Here is a 22,905-nt window from a genome sequence, read left to right on the forward strand (position 1 = left end):
TTGTATTTGTTTGCATGAATTCTCAATAAACCACTGATTCATAGCAGGCCACTGGTGTCTATCAGAATAGCTTCTATAATAAAAACGACTCAATTTATTATTTTTGTTTTATTTTCATAACAAAAACATTTATTTCAAAACAAAGCTGTGTAAGAAAAATCTACACAACACCCACATTACACCTGGTCAAACACAGACAAATGGGCAATCTGGGATACAGGTTGGCTGCCATTCTTTTCAGTAACACAATTTTAAAACAAATAGCCAAATAATAATAATAAAAGAAAAAAAGAAAAAGTCACATGAGAGGGATAAAGGGTGAAAATGGAAACCATGTTAAGCTTCTTGTAACTCCAGTGCAATGAGGTGCTGAAATCATAGAAAGGCGGATATAAATAACCACTGGTTTATCTCATTACCAGAAAGACCAGTACCACCTGATTAAATCTCGTCAATGAAACCGATATTAGAAAGTGTTCTATTAAGAGCCTCTGTGTGACGTCTGCTTACTGGAAACAAGTGATTGATAATCAGTCACATTCTGCTTCATCAAGCTGATTGAAAGATCCAATCAGTCACAAAATCAAAATGTGAAGGAACTTGAGGCAGAACATAGCTCAATCATGATGTACATACTGAAAAGCCTAATTTTTAAACTAACAGGGGGGTGTTTTCTTTTAAAAAGCTGCACAACCATTTGCTTTATTTGTATGTTTTCACGAGTCTGAAGGAAGTTCATGTCCCTACCATCCCCTCATCCATGGGAGAGAAGACATGGGCATCATTTGTGTCTCAGAGATCTAGAGTGGTTTAGACCAGGCTCATAACTCATCCTTCTCCAGATCGTCCAGATCCACGTCGCTCAGGTCAATGTCATCCTCCATGGGCAACTGAGGAAAGGCAAAAAAAAAAAAAAAAAAAAAAAGGGGGGTTGAAAACAGGAAAGGATGACATCCATCCACCCTCACACTGTTCTCTCTACTCACCACTCCATCTTTCCCATCCCAAGGCTCCACAGTGTTGATCTTAGGCAAAGCTCCGCCTCCCACCGTAGCAGTGGAGCCACGGCCAACAGAAAGTTCCCTGCATAAATAAAGACATTAATAGTTTAACAACATAAAACAGGCAGACAGTTAGAAGGGCCATTATAAACAACACCTTAAATTTACTGTATGCGAACAGTCTCTGTGACGTAACTTGTTTCCTTGTAACATAAACTCCAGCCTTCTGTTACCTGAGGAATTCGTGGATGCCCGTTTCACTGAATGAGCCTTTAAGCAGAGCGAACTTCATCTTGCGAGCATTAATGGCTGCCATGGCGGGATAGCCAAATCCACCGATCCCAAGAGAGGCCTCCAGCTCCATCTGTGCCCCTGCTTCAGTCCACAACCAACTGTGTAGAGAGAGGAAAGAGAGTGAGTGATGTGTATGACTGCATCCCGCTCTCTATTCCCTAAAGTCTCGTCTCTGGCACACAAGAAGCGACATGTACTGGTGTTATTTATGGGCAGGCTGATCTCAACTTGTACTCTAGACGATGCTGAAAATACTGACCCCCACATCTTCTTCTTGTATTTCTCTGCCATCGTCTTCATCACTTCCATGTAAGAGTTTCTTCCAGATGCACCTGTGAGAGCAGAGAGAAAATCTAAATAACAGTGTTGTTGTTGCATCTTATTGCTTACTAAAACTATTACAAATTGTTGCTTAATTGAAATAAAGCAGAAATAAAATATATTATAAACTTACACATTGCCTTGGCAACTAACTGACTAAAGTTGAAGAACTAAAACAAAAATAATAATAATAAACATTAAACAGAAACTTATTTTTTTTTAAAGACAAAATTACTAAAACTTCAGTAAACAAATGAAAACTAACACTGCAATAGTATATAATACTAAAATAGCACTGTATATTAACCATCAATCATGTTTCTTACATATGCGTCTTACACAGTAAGCTGAAAATTAATCACTTATAAAATGACCATTGCAAAAAATGTGTATATATATATATATATATATATATATATATATATATATATATATATATACACACACACAATTATATTTTAATTCTAGACTATTTCTTTTGTAAAGAAAAGTTAACTAAAATCAATAATTTAAATGCAACAAGTGAATTGAAGCATCACACCATTATAATTTGTACAGTATGAAAAAAAATTGTTGAGGTATAAAGATTACATTTAAAAGTTATTAAATTAGTCTTTATCTTGTCAACCAAGTGAACGTTAGATGACAGCAAATGTAAAATGGAGGAAATGATCATCCAGAAATCCAATAATCAGCCAAGAAAAAAAATGTATCCAATAAGTTTAACCTATAACTAATATATTGTGCATCCCTAGTGACATCGCTGTTTAAGAGGCTTGTCATTTTCAAATTTTTCTTCTTAAAAACAATAGTTTTGATGAAATCACTCGATGTGTTTTAGGTTGACGTCGTATCGTACCTGTGTCGAGAATGTGAGGCAACACAGCTATCATACATAGCTGATAGTCCTCACAGGTCTTCTTCAAAACGTCTTCACTCACAATCTAAGGAAATAAAAACCACATGAATATAAACCAAACTAATACCTTTTATTTCTTTACAAAATGTTATCAAAATAAATGGTAACCCTTTACATGTAACAAGGACACAGTAAAATAGTTACTATAGTAAGATCTATGAATTATGAATAATTGCATGCAACTACCTTAACCAAACCCCAATCCTAACCCTCTAGTGAGTGCATTTAAAAATAATACACATTAGTTACACCATATTCTATAATATGCTTAAAAATAGAAGAGAAAATACTCACCTCTTGAAGCTCTGGAGGAGAGATGTTATCAGAGAAGAGGTCCATGGCACTAGCAACGATGTCAGATCGGGTACGTCCCCCCTGAAAGTCCTCTGGCTCCTCTCCTTTACGAAAGATCTTGATGGTGGGGAATCCTCGAATCTACCAATAAAGAAAGCAGAAAAGACACCGTTAATGAACTCAATGACCTGTGGAGAAAAAAAATGGCTCTCAAAGAAAGGCACAAGCACAACAGACATTCAACAAAAATGAGCTAACAAAAATGTTGATTGTCCAAAATAAATGAATATTTTTTGATGACATAACTGGGATCTGAAAATAAATTAGGGACAATATAAGATTAGCTGGTAGCACTTTATTTTACGGACCATCTTCATGCACATACTACGGAATTATAGTAGTTATTACAATGACTAGGTACTAACCTGAACCTACCCCTAAACCTAACCCTATCCCATGTAGTTACCTTATATTAACCAGTACTTTTTTAGGCAAGTACACATACTGTAAAATAAAGTGCAACCAAATAGTTTATATTAAAAGACATCAAATAAGTACCCCATAGCGGCTTGCCAAGCCCTGGTGAACAGTAGCATCCACAGCACCCAGTTTCACTTTACCCTTCGTCTGCTCTTTGACTTCTGTGGCGGCTGCCGTCCATTCCGGCTCGAGACTGGAAACATTCAAGAAAGTCAATACGGGAAAGCCCAGCCGGCAGAGGAATTTCATTGTGTCTTAGAATCCTTGTAAATAATTGAACATTGATTCAGCGCTTCAATAATGCATGGCACAGCATGTCAGGTACGATTTCAGGAGAATGACAGACAGGTCTTATGATGTATGCGAGACACAGAGGAAACCACATACTTTTTGCAGTGTCCACACCAGGGGGCGAAGAACTCCACCAACCAGATATCATCGCTGTCCAGCACGGTACGGTCAAAGTTATCATCGGTCAGCTCCACAACATCCTTCTTATTGCCAGCACCACCTCCACTCTGATCACAACATCACAGAGGAGTCAATCAATGGAAGGAAAACATAACAGAACAACAAATTCTTCATGCTGAGCTTCAATACCTGTCTGCTGTAGTCTGAGCCTCCAGTCTTTCCACCAAGCCTGTCTTTGACCAGGGAGCGAAGAGCATTCAGAGCTGCGTCTACAATGGCCTGACTGGCGCGGCCACCTAGGACAGAGAGAGAATTAACACCATGCTTTCATATGGCCATAAAACATTTTCTTTACAGGCATGCCAAGATGTTTGATGAAAATGCAGTAATGAACCTTGGTAATCCTCTGGTTTATTTTTGTTGGCTCCAAAGATCTTGATGGTTGGGAAGCCTCGGACTCCATACTGGCTTCCCAAGGAGTTGTGTTGGTCTGCGTCCACAGCACCCACCTTCACAATGCCCTGTACCAAAACACAAATGCTATCAATGATCTCTTTTTTATAATTTTTCTCCCTTTTAAATTTATCCAGTTTATAACTGTGGTGATTTTTGAAAGTCTCTTATGCTCACCAAGACTGCATTTATTTGATTAAAAAACACAGTAATATGTAAAATGTAATTTATTACCATATCTTAATTTGGTACTCAAGAAACATATTATTATAATTATTGTCATCAATGCTGAAAACAGTGCTGCTTAATTTCCGTAGAAACGGTGATACATTTTTTTCAGGATTGTTTGATGAATGGAAAGTAAAAAAAAAAAAAAAAAAAAAAATTCAGTAACATTATAAATATCTTTACTGTCACATTTGAACAATTTAACGCATGCTTGCAAAATAAAAGTATTCATTTCTTTTAAAAAAAAATAGGTAGTGTATACTACATTTTGGAAGAATGCTGAAGTTTAATAAATCATTCTGAGCCAGTAAATTGAACCGGTTCTGAATAAGCCCCCATTCTCGATTGTAAGTGTAATTAATTATTATTATGTAATCTTAAATTCGGAATTTACCTTTAAAGCTGCGGCTGCTTTTTTCCATTCAGGAGCCAAGCTCTTGCAGTGACCACACCTTTAAAAAAAAAAAAAAAAAAAATGTTTTGCACATAAACATCATCATGAAACATATAGCTACACCGGTGTAATAATGATGCTCATGACTGTATTATGCATCATATGCAAACTAAGACTAACTCTTAAGGCACTTCATTTGCATTGCTTTACATCTCATTAGAGTAGCTATGACTCACACTTTCAATTTTATACAAGAAAGCAACAGATTGGACTGATTCAGCACCAGCATTCCAGACAGTAACCTGATCTGTAACTAAAGATCTCTAGAAGTAACACATATCCGGGTTCCACCACACTCTTACAACTTACCAGGGGGCATAAAACTCGACCAGCCAGAGACTGTCACTCTGCATGACTTCCCTGTTAAAGTTGGAGGGGTTGAGTTCAACCACATCATCACCAGCAGAGTAGAGACCGTGGACAGAGAGTACAGTCAGAGAACACGCCAACACACCTGAGAAGATAAAGGAGCATCAGTACTGGGGTACAGCAAGTGATGTCAACAGCTCTATTAAAAAGAAAAAAAGCTATTTAAAAAAGCTAGATCTACAGCATGACACATTGCATATGGTTCATAATCAGGACTTTCTACTACCAGACTCTAGGCACATACAACAGATTGCAATAATTAAAACGCATTTAATTATTATTCTCCAATTGGTCTTCTGCAATATGAAGATGAAATTGCTGTAATGTATAGGCCTAACCCACCATTACACACTCTAAACTAACTATAATGTACTATACGCTGTTACAGACTTACACGTATGTATTTAATGTAAACAAAAGCTTCATAAAACACACTTCGGTTGGTTTAACTTTAGAGGATTGTTTCTCCTTTTGTCAAATCAACGTCCAAACTAGTTCTACAGTTTAGGCTCTATGCATCTCACAGTTTGCTTGCAAACGAATTTGAGTCAATAAAACGCGTCTCTTAAAAGCTGAGTTCACGCCTTTATGTCATTATAACTCACCCAGTAGCGCTCGCATGGTTGTTCTTTGTGCCTAGTCAATTGTCTTGTTCAAGGCTTCTTCAGTCTGTAGTGAACTCTCTCTCCGCCTCACTCACTGTATCACACGACCGGTCTCCAACCAGCAGCGTAACAACACAGCACAGTCGTACCGTGGCCCGCACTGATTGGCGGGCCTCCACCCGGAGACGACCTTAGCCAATAGGAGCTCGACGTGTAGTTCTGCACCTCGGGAGAGGTACGGTGGCTATGAGGTGGCAAAATTGTTTAATGAAATATACAAAAGTTAAGGATCTCTACCGGTATGTATTTTAACACATCAAGTAATATATAATGACAAAACGTTGCTATTTTATCTTCCATTACACCCCCTTGACCCATTTTAATGTAAGATAAAGACAAATACTGCTGGTATTTATAATGCTTATACTTGTTTAATAATAAAATATATACAAACAATACGCATGTTCAAAGAATGATTTTAATTTGAGCCATAATATTATAAAGTTTACATAATAGGTATTAAGTTACTTTAAGAAACATCTTAAAACAAAATAGTGTAAAAATATATAAGGGTGTTCTTCAACTAAGGGCACTTTTAATACCCCTGGAGTTATTAAAACTAGCAAATTTCAACGTTTTCTTTACATATTTAAACCCATGACAATATAAGCCATCTGAAGTATAAACCATTAGGTTAGTATTGATTGTGCGGAATGTCCCTTTTTGTACTACATTTCCTATCAAGCTGTAATTGTGTAAAATTTACACAAATTATATTTAGAATACACAAAGTGTCAGCTATGAAATGAGCCTTAATTATTACAAAGGTCAACCATTGTATTCCATTAAAATGTCATTAGCATCACTTTCACCACAGAATGTTATCAAACACAATGCAAGTTGAGATGTGGTGGACCGTGGAAATGTTCATGAGTTTCAGAAATGAGACTAAAATGACAATATTTCAGATACTGCATGAATAGACACCGTTAAACATTGTAATTAGACAAATTAACTATATTACAGTTTTTAAGAGTTCACAGCGCCAAAAGGCTCATAGTTGAAAAAACACCCATAAAAAGCCTCTATACATACATACATTACAAAAAATACAATTATATTATGCCATACTTTTGTAAATAAATGTATTTAAATGCATTTAATCAGCAGTGCTTTTAAGTGATGCCATTGATTTCAATAATCTGTTTTGTGCATATTGTGCTGAAAGCAGGTGATTGATCAGCTTATCCTGAGATGTTGAAAATCTTCTGGATGAAAGCTGAAGGCAGAGAATAGAACAGAAGGCCCAAAAAGATCAGCCCGGTTATGCTGAGCAGAGTCACCACTGTGGCCAACTTATACTGCCGCCAACCCATTATGCAGGTCACCCGTATTGGACTCAACAGCCACGACAGGCTAGTAGTTGGACGACTGTGTGAAAGAGAACAGGGTTTTAAACTATCTCACACACATACATGCATACCCACACTATGGAAACAAGAAACATGTGCAGTTTTTATCTCAATGAGTTCATTTTATTGTCTTCATACTGACAAAAATAAATAAATCAATCCATATTGCACACTTGTGAACAAGAATTAAAAATACACTCTTTTTATATAAACCAGCCAAAATCAGTGCAAACAACTCCATGGTCAAATGCCATTCATTAAATAGAGCAACAGTACATAGCAAGCAAAGTCAACACAGCAAGCAAAATCAACAGTAGGACGTATAGGAAAGAGCATTCTATTGTTTTATTTCAACTTGAAATGTCAAATTAAACAGCATTCCCCTACTAGAATCTGTGTTTCTCTAAAGGATAAACAACATTACTGTAACTTACTGGAGTGCAGAAGATTTGTGTCATGGACTGAAAGTGCAAACATCAAGGCAAAGTTTAATCAAATAACATAGTGTACTGTATATGAGGCCTGCAACCCTATCATAATATTTTTTTTCAGACCGCAGCCACTGATGAACAAGTCATCTTTCTTAAGACAAAGTTGCATGCTTATTGTGCTTTTAGCAGCGACACATACACGTCTAGACAATAACTACAAAATCCAAGAATTTGAAGCAATGCATTCATATGAACATTTGAACGGATACCATAAACGCTAGTCCAGTTTAATTTCGTACCAAAAATAAACAGTGCTGCTTTCTCCATATGACTAATTATTCTTGAAATGTACAAATAGAAAGATAAATATGATAATTGATCTTTTCCAGGTAAGACATGCAATTTGATACATTATGCTTAGAGTGCAACTATGAGAGATGGTAAACTCTTGAGATATTGTTTAAAAATAAAATAAGTGCTTTAAATTGAAACCAACTATTAGAAAAGGGACACTTGAGAGGTCAAGGGCAAATCAGAATCTCTCAAATGAACCTTTCTGACCCCTCTTTAGGCCCCAAGCAGCTTCTTGACCAGATAGCCTGGCATGCTGTAGAGAAACAGGCCCACCATGATCAGCAGCAGCAGAGCCAAGATGATCTTGATGATGAGCCACTTGTAGCGGTTGCATATCAGGTAACGGATGGCCTTCAGTGGGCTCAAAAACCACAGGAAGGTGGTGTCAGGCCGGCTGTGATTGGAAGTGGTGAAGGGGTTGCAGGTAAGAGGTGGTGAGTTGAAAGGTGAAACCAGGGATGATGGAGGAAGAGAGGTAATACAAATGTTAGTGGTTAGTAAGATGATTGGTAACATGACTGAAAAGTTGTAAAATCTCTTAAAGGCGTATTAACCATTTAAGCAATGACTTAAAAAGGAAAGTTTGTTAACGTCACAATGAACATGGATATTGAATATTGCAGTGTTTATTATATATGTATACATGTAACTTCCACTTCCAATGACATCTCTTCTCTGATGACGTGTGCGCCGAGATCGCAGCAATAGCAAACCACAACAAGCCAATGAATCCATTAATTCCCGATGGACAAAATCAAGTACCGCCCAACATTTTTTTCTTGTTGGAGAAGCCGTTTCACTCGGATATACATCACAATAGGAAAGAAAAGACTATTGCAACTTCCATTTTATGCCGACTTTAATGCCATTCAAAACCTTTATGACTTTCTTTTGCTGAGCATAAAAGATGATATTTCAAAGAATGTTTTTTGTTTTATACAATTAAAGTAAATGGGGTCCAAACAACACATTTGTGTTTCACAGAAAAAAGAAGTCACACAGGTTTGGAACGACAAGAGGGCGAGTAAATGATGGCACAATCTTAATTGTTGGGTAAACTATTCCACAGAGCTGGTAAAAACATTAGCCTAGGTCAGGGGTAGTCAACGTCGGTCCTGGAGAGCCACTGTCCTGCAGAAATTAGCTTGTTCAGGTGTGTTTGATTAGGGTTGATCATCCATTGCTCTCCAGGACTGACGTTGCCTACCCCTGGCCTAGGTCTACCGTGTGTGTGAGAATGATACTGTAACTTTGCAGTGGGTTGAGCTCAGAGCAGTAAAATTCAGAGAAAGCACAGTAGCAGACAGTCAAGTATAAATATCATAAAATCCATAATAAATAATGCAAGTCATTGCCAAAAACAGACAACCAGAGCAAAAAAATGACCACCAAAAAGACTTGAGGTACCACACAGCATGCAGCTATGCGGTAAGAAAGAGTTGGGATGACAAAATGGAAAACACTTAATCACCCACAATCCCTCAGGTCCATGTTGTAGGCCTTTAAAAATGATACGAGTAACAAAAAGACAGAAATACACTGTGAATGGTGACATTGCACAGTTTGAGCTTAAAGGTTTGAGCTCTCAGAGAGAGGCAAAAAGCAGAGAAAACAGAGGCAGTAAGAGTGGGCTACCAGTGATCTTCCCCTCTCTCCTCACGCCCCTAGGAGTTTCTTGACCAGGTATCCAGGAATAGAGTAGAGGAAGAGCCCAACGAGGAGGAGGAGGAGCAGCAGGGCCAGAGCCTTCAGGATCAGCCAGCGGTAGTTGTGCCAAATGAAGTATCGTATGGACTTCAGAGGGTTCATGAACCACATTAGACTGGTGTCTGGACGACTTTTTCCAAAACAGGAATGGGGGTTGAAATGAAGGAAACGAGCGGGAAAGGGTAGGCGAGGGAAAGGGCAGTCACAGGAGGAAGGAAGGATGTGAAAGAGGAGAGTGGGAGTATTAGAAAGGGAAGTTAACAGTTCCAGATGGGCATTCTTCACTGGACTTCATAGTAGACTTACTGTATATAGTCTACACTAGAGTATATGTTTTTATTCATAATCTGAAACGGCATTGTTTCTCAGATGTGCTAGGCACCATGTGAGCGGAAGCAAATGTGTGTAAATAAGCTGCTTTATATCTTACTTTGGTTTCTCAAGTGGCTCAGGTTCGTTCCGTCCAAGGCCGACTGGACTTTTCTCAGCTTCCTCAGCTGTCATTAGATGGAGCTCTGCCTCCACTTTTCCCTGCAAGCATGACATGGTTGGAATGTTCATGAGGTAGCCTTAGCAATCATTCCAAATACACTACATCAAGCAGTAAAATAACCTTTAGATAATTGCATTGTATTAACTCACCGTGAGCTCAAATTCATCATTCTCATCTCGGGCCACAAATGGCCACCAGCCCTTCACTCTCTTCTGTTTGAAGATGGAAATGGTTGGCAGCTCATGTTCTTTGAGAACCATGTTGAGAGAGCACTGCTTGGCTGTTTTTGCCCCACGGGGAAACTTATTTAAGTCCAACTCAATCGCACCTGTGGAATTAAATCACAGGCAGTATAAAACATATATTTTGAATGAAACACATGGACTTTTAATTGAGCACATTATTAACGACAATAATCAAATTACTCTTCAAACACCAAATTATGTTGCTATACATGCAAATAAGTCATAAATATCTAACAATATTTATGTTTTGTGAGCATACCCAGGAAGTCATCTGCAGAGAAGTGATCAGCATCCCATACTTGAAGGGTGAGTCGAGCAGGAATCTTGTACTCTGTCTCATCCCAGGAAAACATGGATTCCTTCTTGGAGATGACTATCTTCTCCTCGGCCATTAGATAGTCAAAGGGGTAGACAAAGCGCCAGTTGAAGTTTCCCTCCCCAGTTAGAGAGTGATAATGCACGTCTGTGTCCTGTTTATCCTCCTGCTGTCCTTTCAGCCAACTGAGCAGGGAGATGATTTTCAATTGTTAGAAGTGGCACAATAATATTTTAATATTTATGCAAAAAAATATCCAAGCACGGTATACATATAGTCATCAATGACTAATTGTATGTCACATGACAAAACATGCACAAATGTTCTGAACAAAGAGGTGTCCTTTAAAAGTGCATTTAGATATTTGCAAATGTGTGAAATGTATAGACAAAAATACTAAATAGACAACATGCATATGATAGCATTTATACATATCAAGTTGATGCTCCATTCTGCATCAGGAAACTGAACAAAATAAAAGTTCTACCCCGTGGTCATTGCAGTAAGATGTTATTCAACATTTTATTGAAGTCTGAATTATTATATTTTAGGTCACACTTTATATTATGGTCACACTTTATATTATGGTCCAATTCTCACTATTAACTATCTATTAACTATGACATTTGCCTCAATAAACTCTGCTTGCTTATTAATAGTTAGTAAGGTAGTTGTTAAGTTTAGGTATTGGGTAGAATTAAGGGATGTAGAATATGATCATGCAGAATAAGGCATTAATATGTGCTTCATAAGACAAGTACTAATAAACAGCCAATATCCTAGTAATATGCATACTAGTGGGAATTGGACCCTAAAGTGTTGCCATATTTTATTATAAAATGCAAAGACTATGCACTGTAGATCATCAATGCATGACTCAGAGTTATGTGCTTGTTACTCTTTGATAATATAATTTGAAAGAGAGTGCATGTAATTACAAAATAAATATACTCTCTTTAAATAGAAAAGAAAAATAGATGCTTGACCTGACATCTAGTCAATTATCTGCACTTTAGTTGTGAGGCTTGCATCTGCAGAGCTTTGTAGTCTGTCCCAACAGCATTACATTAAAATGGGGATACTGTCTGTATTATGTATTTCTTTGAACCATTAGTAGCCAACTGTATGAATCAGATACATGCATAATTGTATGCGTAACTTTACAAAATAGATACATTCAGTCCTTAAGCAAAATGTTGGTATGCAAATGCCACATGTTAGATTATAAAAGTAGGTTTTGGCATGCAAACAGACATATCTTATGCTTTCATGCAGTAATTGATACTGTGAAAGACATCTCAGTCCCCAAGACATACTAAACAAAAATGGCTCTATAAACCAAGACCATACCAGTTATTAAATATTAATTTGAACATTAAATACACATTTTATATTAAAATGTTTATATGAATTATCAAGGGAATTTAACTCAAAATACAACTGAATTAATGTAAATAATATTGTCATATTAAACCAGAGGTTATAACTAGAAATCAGCATCATTTTGAATGATATGGTCCTGTTTAACTAGGATCTGCATGGAAGGTGGTGTTTATTCTTTGGATGTGAATGGAGGGGGCAGGTACAGATTTTTGCAGGCAGTGGGGAGAGCGGTCAGGCCATGCGATTGTATCGTCTTTACCCCCTGACATAGATGTCAGACATCTTCTCTCCTGTCATGAAAGCATCGTCCTCTAGAACTACGTCATCAGTGTTCCAAATAATAACACGAAGCTCAAAGCTAGATAACAGCACAGCAATGACGCGGGGGCCAGGGAGGGGGATAGACACAAGTACATCAAACGCAACAAGACAGACAAACAACAAAAGGAAACAGAAACAAACAAAAAGTAACAGATTAACCACACACTCTTCACACACCTGTCCATACCTACCCCCTCACAAATATGTCACTGGACTTTTCCCCTGTGAAGTAATCATCATCTTCCAGAATTACTTCGTCAGTATTCCATATTATCACCCTGAGCTCATATCTGGGAGATGAGTGGAGGGGAAGGAAAAGAATGGGATCATCATCTCACACTGTAAAAATTTAACTGGTTTGATTCAAATGAAAAATATTAGTTAAGATTATAATTTAATATAACCGAAGTAAAAAGGTAAAAACTGCTCTGTAAAGACGTGATTGACCTTTTTACTCTCTTAATGCATGTTCCTGGTCTTGTAATTGATTCCAAATTGTCTTCGTAATCAAAACGTTATAGTCTTTTCTTCCTCTGAAATGAGTTTCCTTTTTTAACATTTAGGATATTGGTATTGAATGTGCAAATAGCTTTTTAGGGATCATTTTAGCAAACTCACAGGTCTGGCTCTATTCTATAGCACTCACTTTCACAATTCAATCCTATCCAGATAAAATCAGGATCCGCTTTACATTTATTTCTACTTAATTATGCCGTGCATTCAGAAATGCATTTATGTCAATAAACAGACATTTTTTTGCAGTGCATGAATATCTCAGACTCAAGTAGGACCGTTTCACAGTACAGGGCTTGTTAAAAATTGGCACATTCTTTAGATGATTAACATGAAAAAAATAAAGGCAGATGAGAGGCGTGAAGCTGGCAGAGTAAGTATGAGAGGAAAAAAGAATAAGGACAGTGTGTTGTATCTACAAACTCTAGGTGAGAAAGAGTGTCATCTGTTTTGTAGCTAAATCACAGTAGTATCTCTGTAGTTAAACATAGTTAAAAACTATTATAGTAAACAATTATAAAAAAAAGTGAAGTAAAAAGATATTCTGTAGTTTGGTAATTCGCCATTCACAGCTACTTCTTCATCCAAAGCTTTTAAGTCATCCAAAGAATATTAATTGCACAAGCAGTCCAGATAACAAAGCAATCTGTTCCTTGCTTAAGGGTGTAATGATCTAAGATTAAGAAAGTGATTTAAGCATGACTGATGATTAAAGCTTCCTATCTTTGTCTCATTTTCTTCAAGGCTAAACTCAATGATGCACAAATCAAAATGACATTTTGTTCCATGTACCTAGAGACGTTAAGGAAAAAAAGTTAAAACCTGTACAAAATGATTGCAACATTATGCACCCATGAAATATTAAAGCCTTAACTGCAACAAACTATTTGAGATTAAAAGAGCATGAATAAAGGAAAAGCAGCAAAAGTTTCACTGATCCTGATTCAAAATGTGTTCAAAATGGAGTAAACCGAGACTTTGAACAGAATCATCTACCTCTTTGGTTTGCGTGGTGATATGTCAATGGCTGGTCCTGGTGCTGGTATATCCATAGGAAACATGTCCACCCACATTTCAATCCTTCCCTGTGAGATTATGAACATTTGAGGAGTTGACCAGTTAGTTACAATATAATAATGACAAATTGATAATGACATTTTGCTTTATTTTTCCTAAACTTTATTTTTTCAGTGACGTTACATTTTTCATTTACATTTATCAAGCATAAATAGACTGCTGAAAATTATGCAGCTGTTTATTCATCCTCTGAATTTGTTACCAATGATGGAAAATTCAGCAAGGCCACTTGGTGAACCTTAGAATATGTCCTTGGTAATAGAGCTGTATATTGTTGCACACGCATGCATACCTGCTCTATGCCTGGCTTGTCAGGGTTGAGGAGCGGCCTGGTCTCTACATGCTCAGGGATGAGTTTGCAACCAACACGTGGGATCTCTTCCCAATGCCTAAGAACGGTGAGAGCCAAGTGTTCTTCTGTCTGCTTCTTCAGACCTGTAAGCCAAAAAAAAATATATAAATAATAGGAGAAAAAAACTTAAATTACATTAGATTACATTCTCTGTATAAGCTCTTAAATGTCTCACCACTCTCATCCTCAATTTCTGTAAACCCAAGAAAGACACGGTTTGCAACTTTGACCCTCCCACCAGGTCCATAGTGGGGTCCATCCAATTTGCCTTCTTTGCACAACTTAGCAAGGATCTGAGTTGGTTTCTGAGGGTCCCGCCATACATTGTAACCATGACTGTCAGTTAAAAATACAAGACTGTTAGTTTAACACATTAATTCAGGGAAGTTAATTAAAAGACTTTATGTTTGGCTTGGACAGATCAAAACTATTTTTTCTAGGTATGGCGGTTCTCTTGTCATATTTATAACATGTGCAATTAATTATGATTAGTTAGATAAATTCATTGTCACATTATGTAAAATAAAGTAATCGATTGACAACCCCAAAATGTAAATACTTTAGCATGCTGTTCTATAAAGATTTGAGTGTTTCCTGCTCAATGTGTTGGTCCCCTAAATCAAGTAAAATAGGGGCAGAGAGAACTCACACAGAGTAGTTGGATGCGATGCCACACGTGGCTCTGTGTTTGCTGTAGTATCTGTTCTCCAAATCAATCTTAGTCTCACCAATCAGGTCATCAGTTCCGACTAAATCCCAGTCATATACTGCCACAGTCAGCATGGACTCCATTGGGAATGTGGCCTCTATGTCAAATGACCTTAAGGGAAAGAGAGAGAAAAGGGTGTGCTACATGAAGTGCTTTCAAGAAATTAAATATGTTCTAGCTTGAGCTCAAACCATTGGTTTGAATGGTTTACAATAGTATAGCCTACTCACTTTCCAAATACAGGATTCAGCTGCTTGGATATATAGTTCTCCTTGTCCCGAATCTCCGACTTTCCCAATCGAATGACTATATAAGGGTCTGCTTTACCATTTATATCTGCAGGATGCAGGTCTGTGGCCTGAGAAGAGAGTCATGTTACTTTAGCTGACACAGTACTGCACTAATAACGCCTACGTATAATTCAGAGTTGAATTCACTTACTCTAATGATATAAATCCTGATGAGAACATTGATAGGGTCATTGTGAGGTGTGCTTTGGAACATTCCCATGTTCGGGTCAAATCCTGACTCCCTGGTGATCTCCTCAGACAGTGGTAGTTTATACATACAGAGGGATCCCTGGTTCACAAGGAGACAGATTCAAACATGAAAAATGACGTTCATACTCTAATTCTGAAACCTGATCTTTACATATCTTTATGTATATATATATATATATGTGTGTGTGTGTGTGTGTGTGTGTGTGTGTGTGTGTGTGTGTGTGTGTTCTCACCTTGAATCTGCCCACAATTCTGTCATCATCAACCACATTGTGGTCATCATCATCTCCAGCCTTTCCTCTATACAGGTTGAAGGTGTGGAGCCAGTCCTCAAAGTTAGCATACTCACACTCCAGCTCTTTATTGTACACCTGAGAATGAGATAAAGGCGTTCACATTTATATTGAAATTAGATGAAATTGCTACAGATCACAGTTCATTTAGCTAATGTACCCTTTTCAATTAAAAGGAGTTTGGGTTCTGGATTTTTTCTTTATTTATGTTTTTAAAAGAAGTCTCACGTTCACCAAGGCTGCCTTTATTTGATCAAAAATACAGTAAAAACAGTAATATTGTGAAATGAAAATTATGATTTTTCAGCCGTTATTATTCCAGTCTTCAGTGTCACATGATCCTTCAGAAATTATTCTAATATGCTGATTTGGTGCACAAGTAACATTTCTTATTATTATCACAGTTAAAATGCTTGTATCGCTTAATATTTTTGGGGAGGCCATGGTACTTTTCAGGATTCTTTCATGGTTAGAAAATTCAAAAGAACACCATTTATTTGAAATCGACATTTTTTGACAATGAAAAATTTATCTTACTGACCCTAAACTGTTGAAAAGTGGTGTAAGTGCTTTCTAAATGAAAGTTCTTTATAAAGCAAGAAAGAATAACACCTCCAGCTGTAGACTAATATTTTCAAGAAGACGCACTAACCATAAGTTCATCAACTTTTGGTTTTGGAGGTCGTTTTTCTGTGCCATCATGGTTCTTCTTTTTGTCCTTGGAGCTCTTCTTGTCTTTGCTCTTCTCCTTGGGTTTGGTGCCTTTCATAGGAAATTCATCAGCTTTGATCTCTGAGGTTATGGATGAATGGACACAGGTATAGATGGAAATGAGAAACGGATGAGCACGACACCTACGAGGCCAATTTGAATGGACGTTTGTAATGATGAACAATGATGTTTTCAAGCCATGAGAGCTATTTTAAACACTCAAACTAACATGGATTATGTATAATTTACAAGATGGATCTCTTCATTAAATACATTAAATACTCTTCATTCATACATTAAAATTCAATTGAATTACAAGTAATATATGGAAAGATTTGATCCCAAAGTGAAGATTTTTCATAGCTTGTAAACATGGCATGAAAAAGATCAATATAACTGGTTTTAAGTCATGACAACAATAGTGATGGATGATATGATGGGATGATAGTGCTTATCAGAACATGTTCCTAACCGGAACACAACACCGTGTCCTTGATAAGTGCTGTGGTTACCTGCACTCTCTGCTGCTATCTCCAAATCTTCTCTTTCCTCTGCCTCTGCCAGAGCAGCCTCCTGGGCTCTGAGATTCTGCATTCACAGAAAGTTCAAATAAAAATGTACAGTATGACACAGTATATATCAAATGTAAAGAATCTTTACTAAGTTGAAATTTAAAGACATCTCCTCCCCACCTCCATCATAGTTTCTATTGAGGCAAAGTATTTGGACCACCAATCCAACATGCTCTCATCCGGCTCATCTTCCTCCACATCTTCTCCCTTCTTTTTCTTCTTCTTCTTTTTCTCTTTCTCCTTATCATCCTCGTTCTGTTAGCACAAAGGATGTTGTGATGTTTATTTGATAATAAATGTAATGTGTTTACAGTGATTAAATCCAACTTAATGAAAATGAAATCTAAAACATTTCAATCTGTCTAAACCAAACCAAGACTTACCAAGTCAACTTTAACAACAGCATCGGTGGTCTACAAGGACAGGGCCACACAAAACATACATCAAATACAAACATCCACAAAAGATTCTACAATAGCATAATAGCATACACATCACGTGGCTGTTGTTAAAGTCACCATGAAATCTGGAATGTGGAATGTGCACAATAAATCATTATAAATTATTTATTGTGCACATTATTGTTATTTGTATTTATTTATGTGCCCTTGTAATCTTTAATCAAAATGATTTCCCTCCCATTGCAATAGCATCCTTTATCACAATTTCCATTTCATGCCGACTTTAAAATGGGACATTAACCTTAAAGCAGTAAAACAAACAGAACCACAGTAGGAATAAAAATAGTCAAAGCCAAGCAGTTTTCTAAAATATAACAGCACGGCACATCTACTCACAGCATCAATCTTGACAACTGTGTCCATCTTCTTAATGTTGGGTTCAGGGTCCATATTGACCACAATATCACCTGAGGGATAAGAAATGGGACGGGAGTGGGGGCGGGAATGAGACGTCCCATTGGTGAGAGCCATGTAGCCATTGGCCAGTCTAGCTGGTGTGGGTAGGGTCATAAGATTTAGCAACCAATGACCCAAGACCAGCACCAGGACAGAAAGGTTAAGACCATGAAGAGGGAAAGGAAGAAGAAATAGAGAAAAGGAATGAAAAGTCAGAAAAGCTGGAAAAAGAAATGGTCTGTACAAAGAATTCAAAATAAAAAAAACGATATACTGTATACGCTTTTCTTTATTCACACTACCCTTCAAAAGGTTGGGGTTGGTAAGGTTTTTCTTTTTTAAAAACTTTTTTTTTTTAAAGAAATCTCTTATGCTCATGAAGACTGCATTTATTTGATCAAACATACAGTAAAACAGCAATATTGTGAAATATTATTACGGTACAAATAAAAATAACTGTTTTTATTTTTATATGTAATTTATTCCTGTGATGGTAAAGATCAGCATCATTGCTAGAGGCTTCAGTGTCACATTGTCCTACAGAAATCATTCTAATATGCTGATTTGTATTCTTTTTATTATCAATGTTTAAAATAATTGTGCTGCTTATTTGTTTTCAGGATTCTTTGATGAATAGAAAGTTCAAAAGAACAGCATTTTTAAATAGAAATCTTTTGCAACATTTTAAATGTCTCTTTTGATCAATTTCCTGCATCCTCGCTGAATAAAAGTATTAATGTCTTTCTTTCCAAAAAAATAAAAATAATTCATACTGACCCCAAACGTTTGAACCGTAATCAATTATAAGTGAATCTTGATATATCATTTAGAGTTGTGCAGTATATGGTGCTAAAAATGACCATGGTATAATATCATCATTTGGCAAATTTGCTGCTACTCACACAGGGGCGGAGCCAAACTTGTTTTCAGGGGTGGCCAGGTAAGACTGATTTAATTGGGGTGACAAAAAAATAAAAAATAATCCTGCTTGGCTACTTCAAATCTACAAAATCACTTAATATACTGTGATTGTGTATAGCCTGAGTGGAATAGCTTAAAACACATGTGGAATGGTTTTAACATACACGTAGATAACACAAATGATGCGTTAGGGGCTGCGTTTACAGATTTATTAAACTTCTTTGGAGTCAAGCAAAATGTCAGTGGTCCCACTCATCGTCTAAATCGTACACTAGATTTAATTATATCATATGGAACCAATCCAACCGATATAGATATTATACCGCAAAGGGATGATGTCACTGATCATTACATGGTAACTTGCATACTACGTACTGCTGAAATTTGTCATGTTGCGCCACGTTATCGACCAGGCAGAACAATCCTTCCAACCACTATAGATAGATTGTCAAATAGCTTACCTGAACTATCTCAGCTGCTCAGTGAACCCAAACAAACAGATGAACTATCATAAAATACTCTTGGATCGACTACAAAACTACACTGGTGTTCAGGGACAGGCATTAAGCTGGTTTATATTGTACTTATCAGACCGTTACCACTTTGTCACCGTCAGTGAACATGTAAGGGATAATGTACATCCAGTCGGTGGTTCACTCAAAATAAGAGAAGCTTCGCATTGGGGTCCTCATCATCCTGTCGGGGGTTATTTTTTTAGAGAACCTCCCCCATCCCACAGAGCGAATTTAATTTAAAGTAATTAAAAATGCAACAGCGTGTTCATTTATATTTTCTTTGCAAAGTAAAAATGCAAATGGGTGCACATTTATTTGTGCAAACAAGGGATATGTGAGTAATGTACTGTAAGCGAGCGTGTAAAACCACATATAATATTTGTTAATTTTATTGCGCTAAACCGTAAGGGTTTTTTTTCCATTCCACTGTGCTACTTTTCCTTTTTTCTATGCGCTTGATAGACGTATTTGACCGTTGAGCTCGCGTCTCGCTCTGTGTTTTTGTCTATGCTCGTAAAGGTGCTTCGCCAAGCGCACTCTTGCAGTGTTGCCATATCCACCATCTTTGGGCTTGTTACAGTGTGACACAAAACATAAAAGTTTGACCAGCTTGACATTTATGTCAGATGGCATGTTTAACAAATGTTAAGTAATTTGTCATCTTTGCATGCTAGAATTTAGTTATCATCATAAATAAAATAGTTTTTATACAAATATGAATTAGAAAAGCATTGGGAAAGTTACATTATATTGCATTGTTATACTTAATTATTACAGATTTGTGTGTATATGTGTAAATGACAGGTACCTGTGTGAGCCCAGTTGTTAGCAGTCTTGTCTGGGGGGCTGTAGATGAACTTGCGAAGGCTGGTCACAGCATGAGACCCAACCAAGGTGTAGCGTCCAAATGCCCTACAGTCCACCACCCGAATATTGAGGGGTGGATGGAGTAGCTCATTTTCTGGCAGATCCTGCAGCACAAGATTACTTGAGTTATCATTTCAAATCAGAAAAAAAGTGGAGAAATATATAAATGTAATGTACAAATATAAATGAAATCACCACTTCAAACCACTTGACTAATGTGCTGAAGTTCGGATTCTTCTTGTAGTTCTGAATGAGGGCTGACTGAACTCCTTTCCCTGCACACTCAATGTCCACACGAGGCCTGTCCACCTGGGCCAGGTTGATTCTTTTAAGGTCCCTCAGACCCCAAAAGAGGACCTGGAGAGAAACGAAGGCTGTGGCTCAACATAACTAAAGCAAAAACTCATGAGCTGCAAATGTAGTTAATACAATTGTTAAAGGTACAATATGTAGGATTTTTGCAGTAAAATATCCAAAAACCACTAGGCCAATGTTATATATTTTGTTTGATTACTTACAATATCCCCAATGTTTCCAACTATTTGTACATCGTGAGAAAATTGCGATTTTAACCAAGGAAATGGGGTGTGTGAGCAGGGGTGAGGGAGTCGCCAGTCAATGGCGTCATATCCGCTTTACCCTCGGTTTCCGCTCGTACTGCCATAGTAACCATGGCGATAGACGTGGACAACTGGGTTATGCTTAGCAGGACCCTCATGCTGTTGTTGTTTTGTTCAAACATTATGGACCATGGCAAGCAGACTTTGAGACAAAAAGAGGACTAAAACGAAGATCAACATCTTTCGAGATGCCGAGAGCTCCACGTCCGCGACTAACTTCGACTTGACAGAGATGCGAGTGTTGCATGTACTTTATTAGACAGGTGAGCAAATGTACATAAAACTAATCAATGTTATTTAGTTCAACATGATGAAATGTTAGAATATGATCTGTATGTTGATCTAGCTTACTGCTAGTCTCATATAGCCAACTAACAACCTAACTAACAACATCCAACACACTCAAATGCAGTTTAGTGTGATAGTGTAACTGTTAGAGCAAGTGAAACAGCGCTGCGTTACCTTAAGTTTAATTTGTCTAATAAACTGACCTGTGTGAGTATTAATTCAGCATTTGCGTGTAGTTCGGTAGAATGAAATGTCCTTATTCCTTAATATCCGCGGGACTCGCGTTGCGTGTGGCGCTGGTATACGTCTCTCATTTGCAATCCCGCCCTGCTTCACACCACACAGTCATGTTAAAAACATCAATGTATTCACTCATCCATAAAAGATCCATCAGCTTGACGACAAGATCCATAATTCCGCTTAATGCTTTGTGTCATCGATATACGCCTTTGTTATTGTAAGAGGATAGCGACCCCTGGTGGTGAAAAATCCTACATATTGTACCTTTAACAGTCTTATAGTGGCTTTCTATGGCTATTTTCACCTCTATGCGATATCTGCTGAGAACTGGTCGTATGCCCAATGGAACAGGCAGAATGGGCCCGCGGTCAGAATCAGTTGGGCCATCAATTGGAGGAAGTGCTGCCCGCCCTGCTGGACCAATCTGTGGATAAACAGATATTACAGAATGAAAATATATAACTCACTAACTGATGAAATAATAAAGTAATTACTGACTGATAGTAATACTGATTAAATCCTCTTTTTTTCCAAACCTCTACCATGCTTTGAAAAACAGTAAAAATGAAAAGCACAACAATAGCGAAGAGGATGAAGTCACTTAGACAAGAAAGGAAAACAAATACAAGAATTAAAGAGGGGGAAATGTCATTTTGTTTATTGCACCTTGATCTGAGGCACTGCAAAGTCATGGACAGCAATAAGAGCCCTTCTGATCTCCTCATCATCATAAGGAATCTGTCAAAAATTCCATGGAAGTGTAAAGCAAAAAGATAGGACAGAGGATTGTGGAAAAATGTGATGGGAAATGACATAAAAAGATCAAGAATCAAAGATAAATGAGAGGAAAAGAAACAGAGTGGTCTGTATCTGTGCTATTTAAGCAACATTTACTGTATTAACAGATAGGCCAAGCATTGACAGAGTCCATTCAGGATTGGAGTATGTACATGTTGATCACAACCACTGTGTACAGGCCGTACCTGCAATAGTTCAAAAGCAGCCAACAGATCTCCTGCAGTGCAGTTTCCTCTGTAGATCTGATAGTACTCCAGCTGGGGGGGAAACCGCGGTGGCCCGTAGTGTTCATCAACCATCTTAGTTAGTGGCTTTGCAAATGTTCGCCCAATGAACTCTGCTTTCCCCTGGATGCCACACATAAAAAACACGACAGTTACACTACCGCCTCTGAACACCAGGGGTCAGTGTGGCCACATTCCTTGTAAAATCACTTTCACATTATGGCTACTGTATTGCTGGGGCTTTAAAATCAATCTTTGGTTGTCAATTCTACATATTTTTGTTAAATGTAGAACATAAAGGTTTGCATTCACAGAAGTCAAATTCTGCTTTTGTTTGGTTTCTTCATCTGTGATCAA

At 37.4% G+C, this 22,905-nt stretch overlaps 2 protein-coding genes across 11 annotated transcripts in view; both read right to left on the bottom strand.

Annotated features, from left to right (window-relative positions):
• Positions 1–93: 93 nt before the first annotated feature.
• On the bottom strand, positions 94–5,905 carry pdia6 (protein disulfide isomerase family A, member 6). Its single transcript, XM_056240057.1, has 13 exons — positions 5,830–5,905; positions 5,165–5,309; positions 4,796–4,853; positions 4,115–4,241; positions 3,910–4,016; positions 3,697–3,827; positions 3,388–3,502; positions 2,830–2,970; positions 2,476–2,560; positions 1,555–1,627; positions 1,235–1,393; positions 987–1,083; positions 94–890 (listed from the first exon to the last, which is right to left on the bottom strand). The coding sequence occupies exons 1-13, from the start codon at positions 5,843–5,845 to the stop codon at positions 822–824; spliced, it is 1,323 nt and encodes a 440-aa protein (XP_056096032.1). The 5' UTR covers positions 5,846–5,905; the 3' UTR covers positions 94–821.
• A 1,021-nt stretch (positions 5,906–6,926) lies between these two features.
• Positions 6,927–22,905, bottom strand: part of otofa (otoferlin a) — a 66,765-nt gene continuing 50,786 nt past the window's right edge. Inside the window, exons 26-47 of one of the 10 annotated variants that reach the window (XM_056240044.1) lie at positions 22,510–22,671; positions 22,193–22,264; positions 21,831–21,950; positions 20,574–20,735; positions 20,320–20,482; positions 18,016–18,170; positions 17,602–17,631; positions 17,339–17,467; positions 17,159–17,234; positions 16,588–16,727; positions 15,876–16,013; positions 15,584–15,721; positions 15,373–15,500; positions 15,083–15,253; positions 14,609–14,769; positions 14,374–14,516; positions 14,001–14,089; positions 12,430–12,528; positions 10,731–10,972; positions 10,376–10,554; positions 10,164–10,264; positions 6,927–7,260 (exon numbers count right to left, since the gene is read on the bottom strand). In XM_056240044.1, coding sequence (XP_056096019.1) covers positions 7,074–7,260; positions 10,164–10,264; positions 10,376–10,554; positions 10,731–10,972; positions 12,430–12,528; positions 14,001–14,089; positions 14,374–14,516; positions 14,609–14,769; positions 15,083–15,253; positions 15,373–15,500; positions 15,584–15,721; positions 15,876–16,013; positions 16,588–16,727; positions 17,159–17,234; positions 17,339–17,467; positions 17,602–17,631; positions 18,016–18,170; positions 20,320–20,482; positions 20,574–20,735; positions 21,831–21,950; positions 22,193–22,264; positions 22,510–22,671 — 2,985 coding nt within the window. In that variant the 3' untranslated portion in view covers positions 6,927–7,073. Of the gene's footprint in view, positions 7,261–8,079; positions 8,421–9,342; positions 9,864–10,163; positions 10,265–10,375; positions 10,555–10,730; positions 10,973–12,429; positions 12,529–12,682; positions 12,782–14,000; positions 14,090–14,373; positions 14,517–14,608; positions 14,770–15,082; positions 15,254–15,372; positions 15,501–15,583; positions 15,722–15,875; positions 16,014–16,587; positions 16,728–17,158; positions 17,235–17,338; positions 17,468–17,601; positions 17,632–18,015; positions 18,171–20,319; positions 20,483–20,573; positions 20,736–21,830; positions 21,951–22,192; positions 22,265–22,509; positions 22,672–22,905 lie in introns of those variants that run through there. The other 9 variants (XM_056240043.1, XM_056240046.1, XM_056240047.1 and 6 more) reach the window with 9 other exon arrangements.

This window comes from Rhinichthys klamathensis, unplaced genomic scaffold (assembly GCF_029890125.1).
Source record: "Rhinichthys klamathensis goyatoka isolate OS25496 unplaced genomic scaffold, OSU_Roscu_1.1 h1tg000579l_1, whole genome shotgun sequence".
Taxonomy (NCBI): domain Eukaryota; kingdom Metazoa; phylum Chordata; class Actinopteri; order Cypriniformes; family Leuciscidae; genus Rhinichthys; species Rhinichthys klamathensis.

Excerpts from the sequence above, each read along its gene's own strand:
- pdia6 (XM_056240057.1), bottom strand. Across the intron at positions 2,971-3,387 it reads GCTTGGCAAGCCGCTATGGG|ATTCGAGGATTCCCCACCAT; the intron begins GTACTTATTTGA and ends CTTTATTGGTAG. Across the intron at positions 1,628-2,475 it reads GCCTCACATTCTCGACACAG|GTGCATCTGGAAGAAACTCT; the intron begins GTACGATACGAC and ends CTGCTCTCACAG.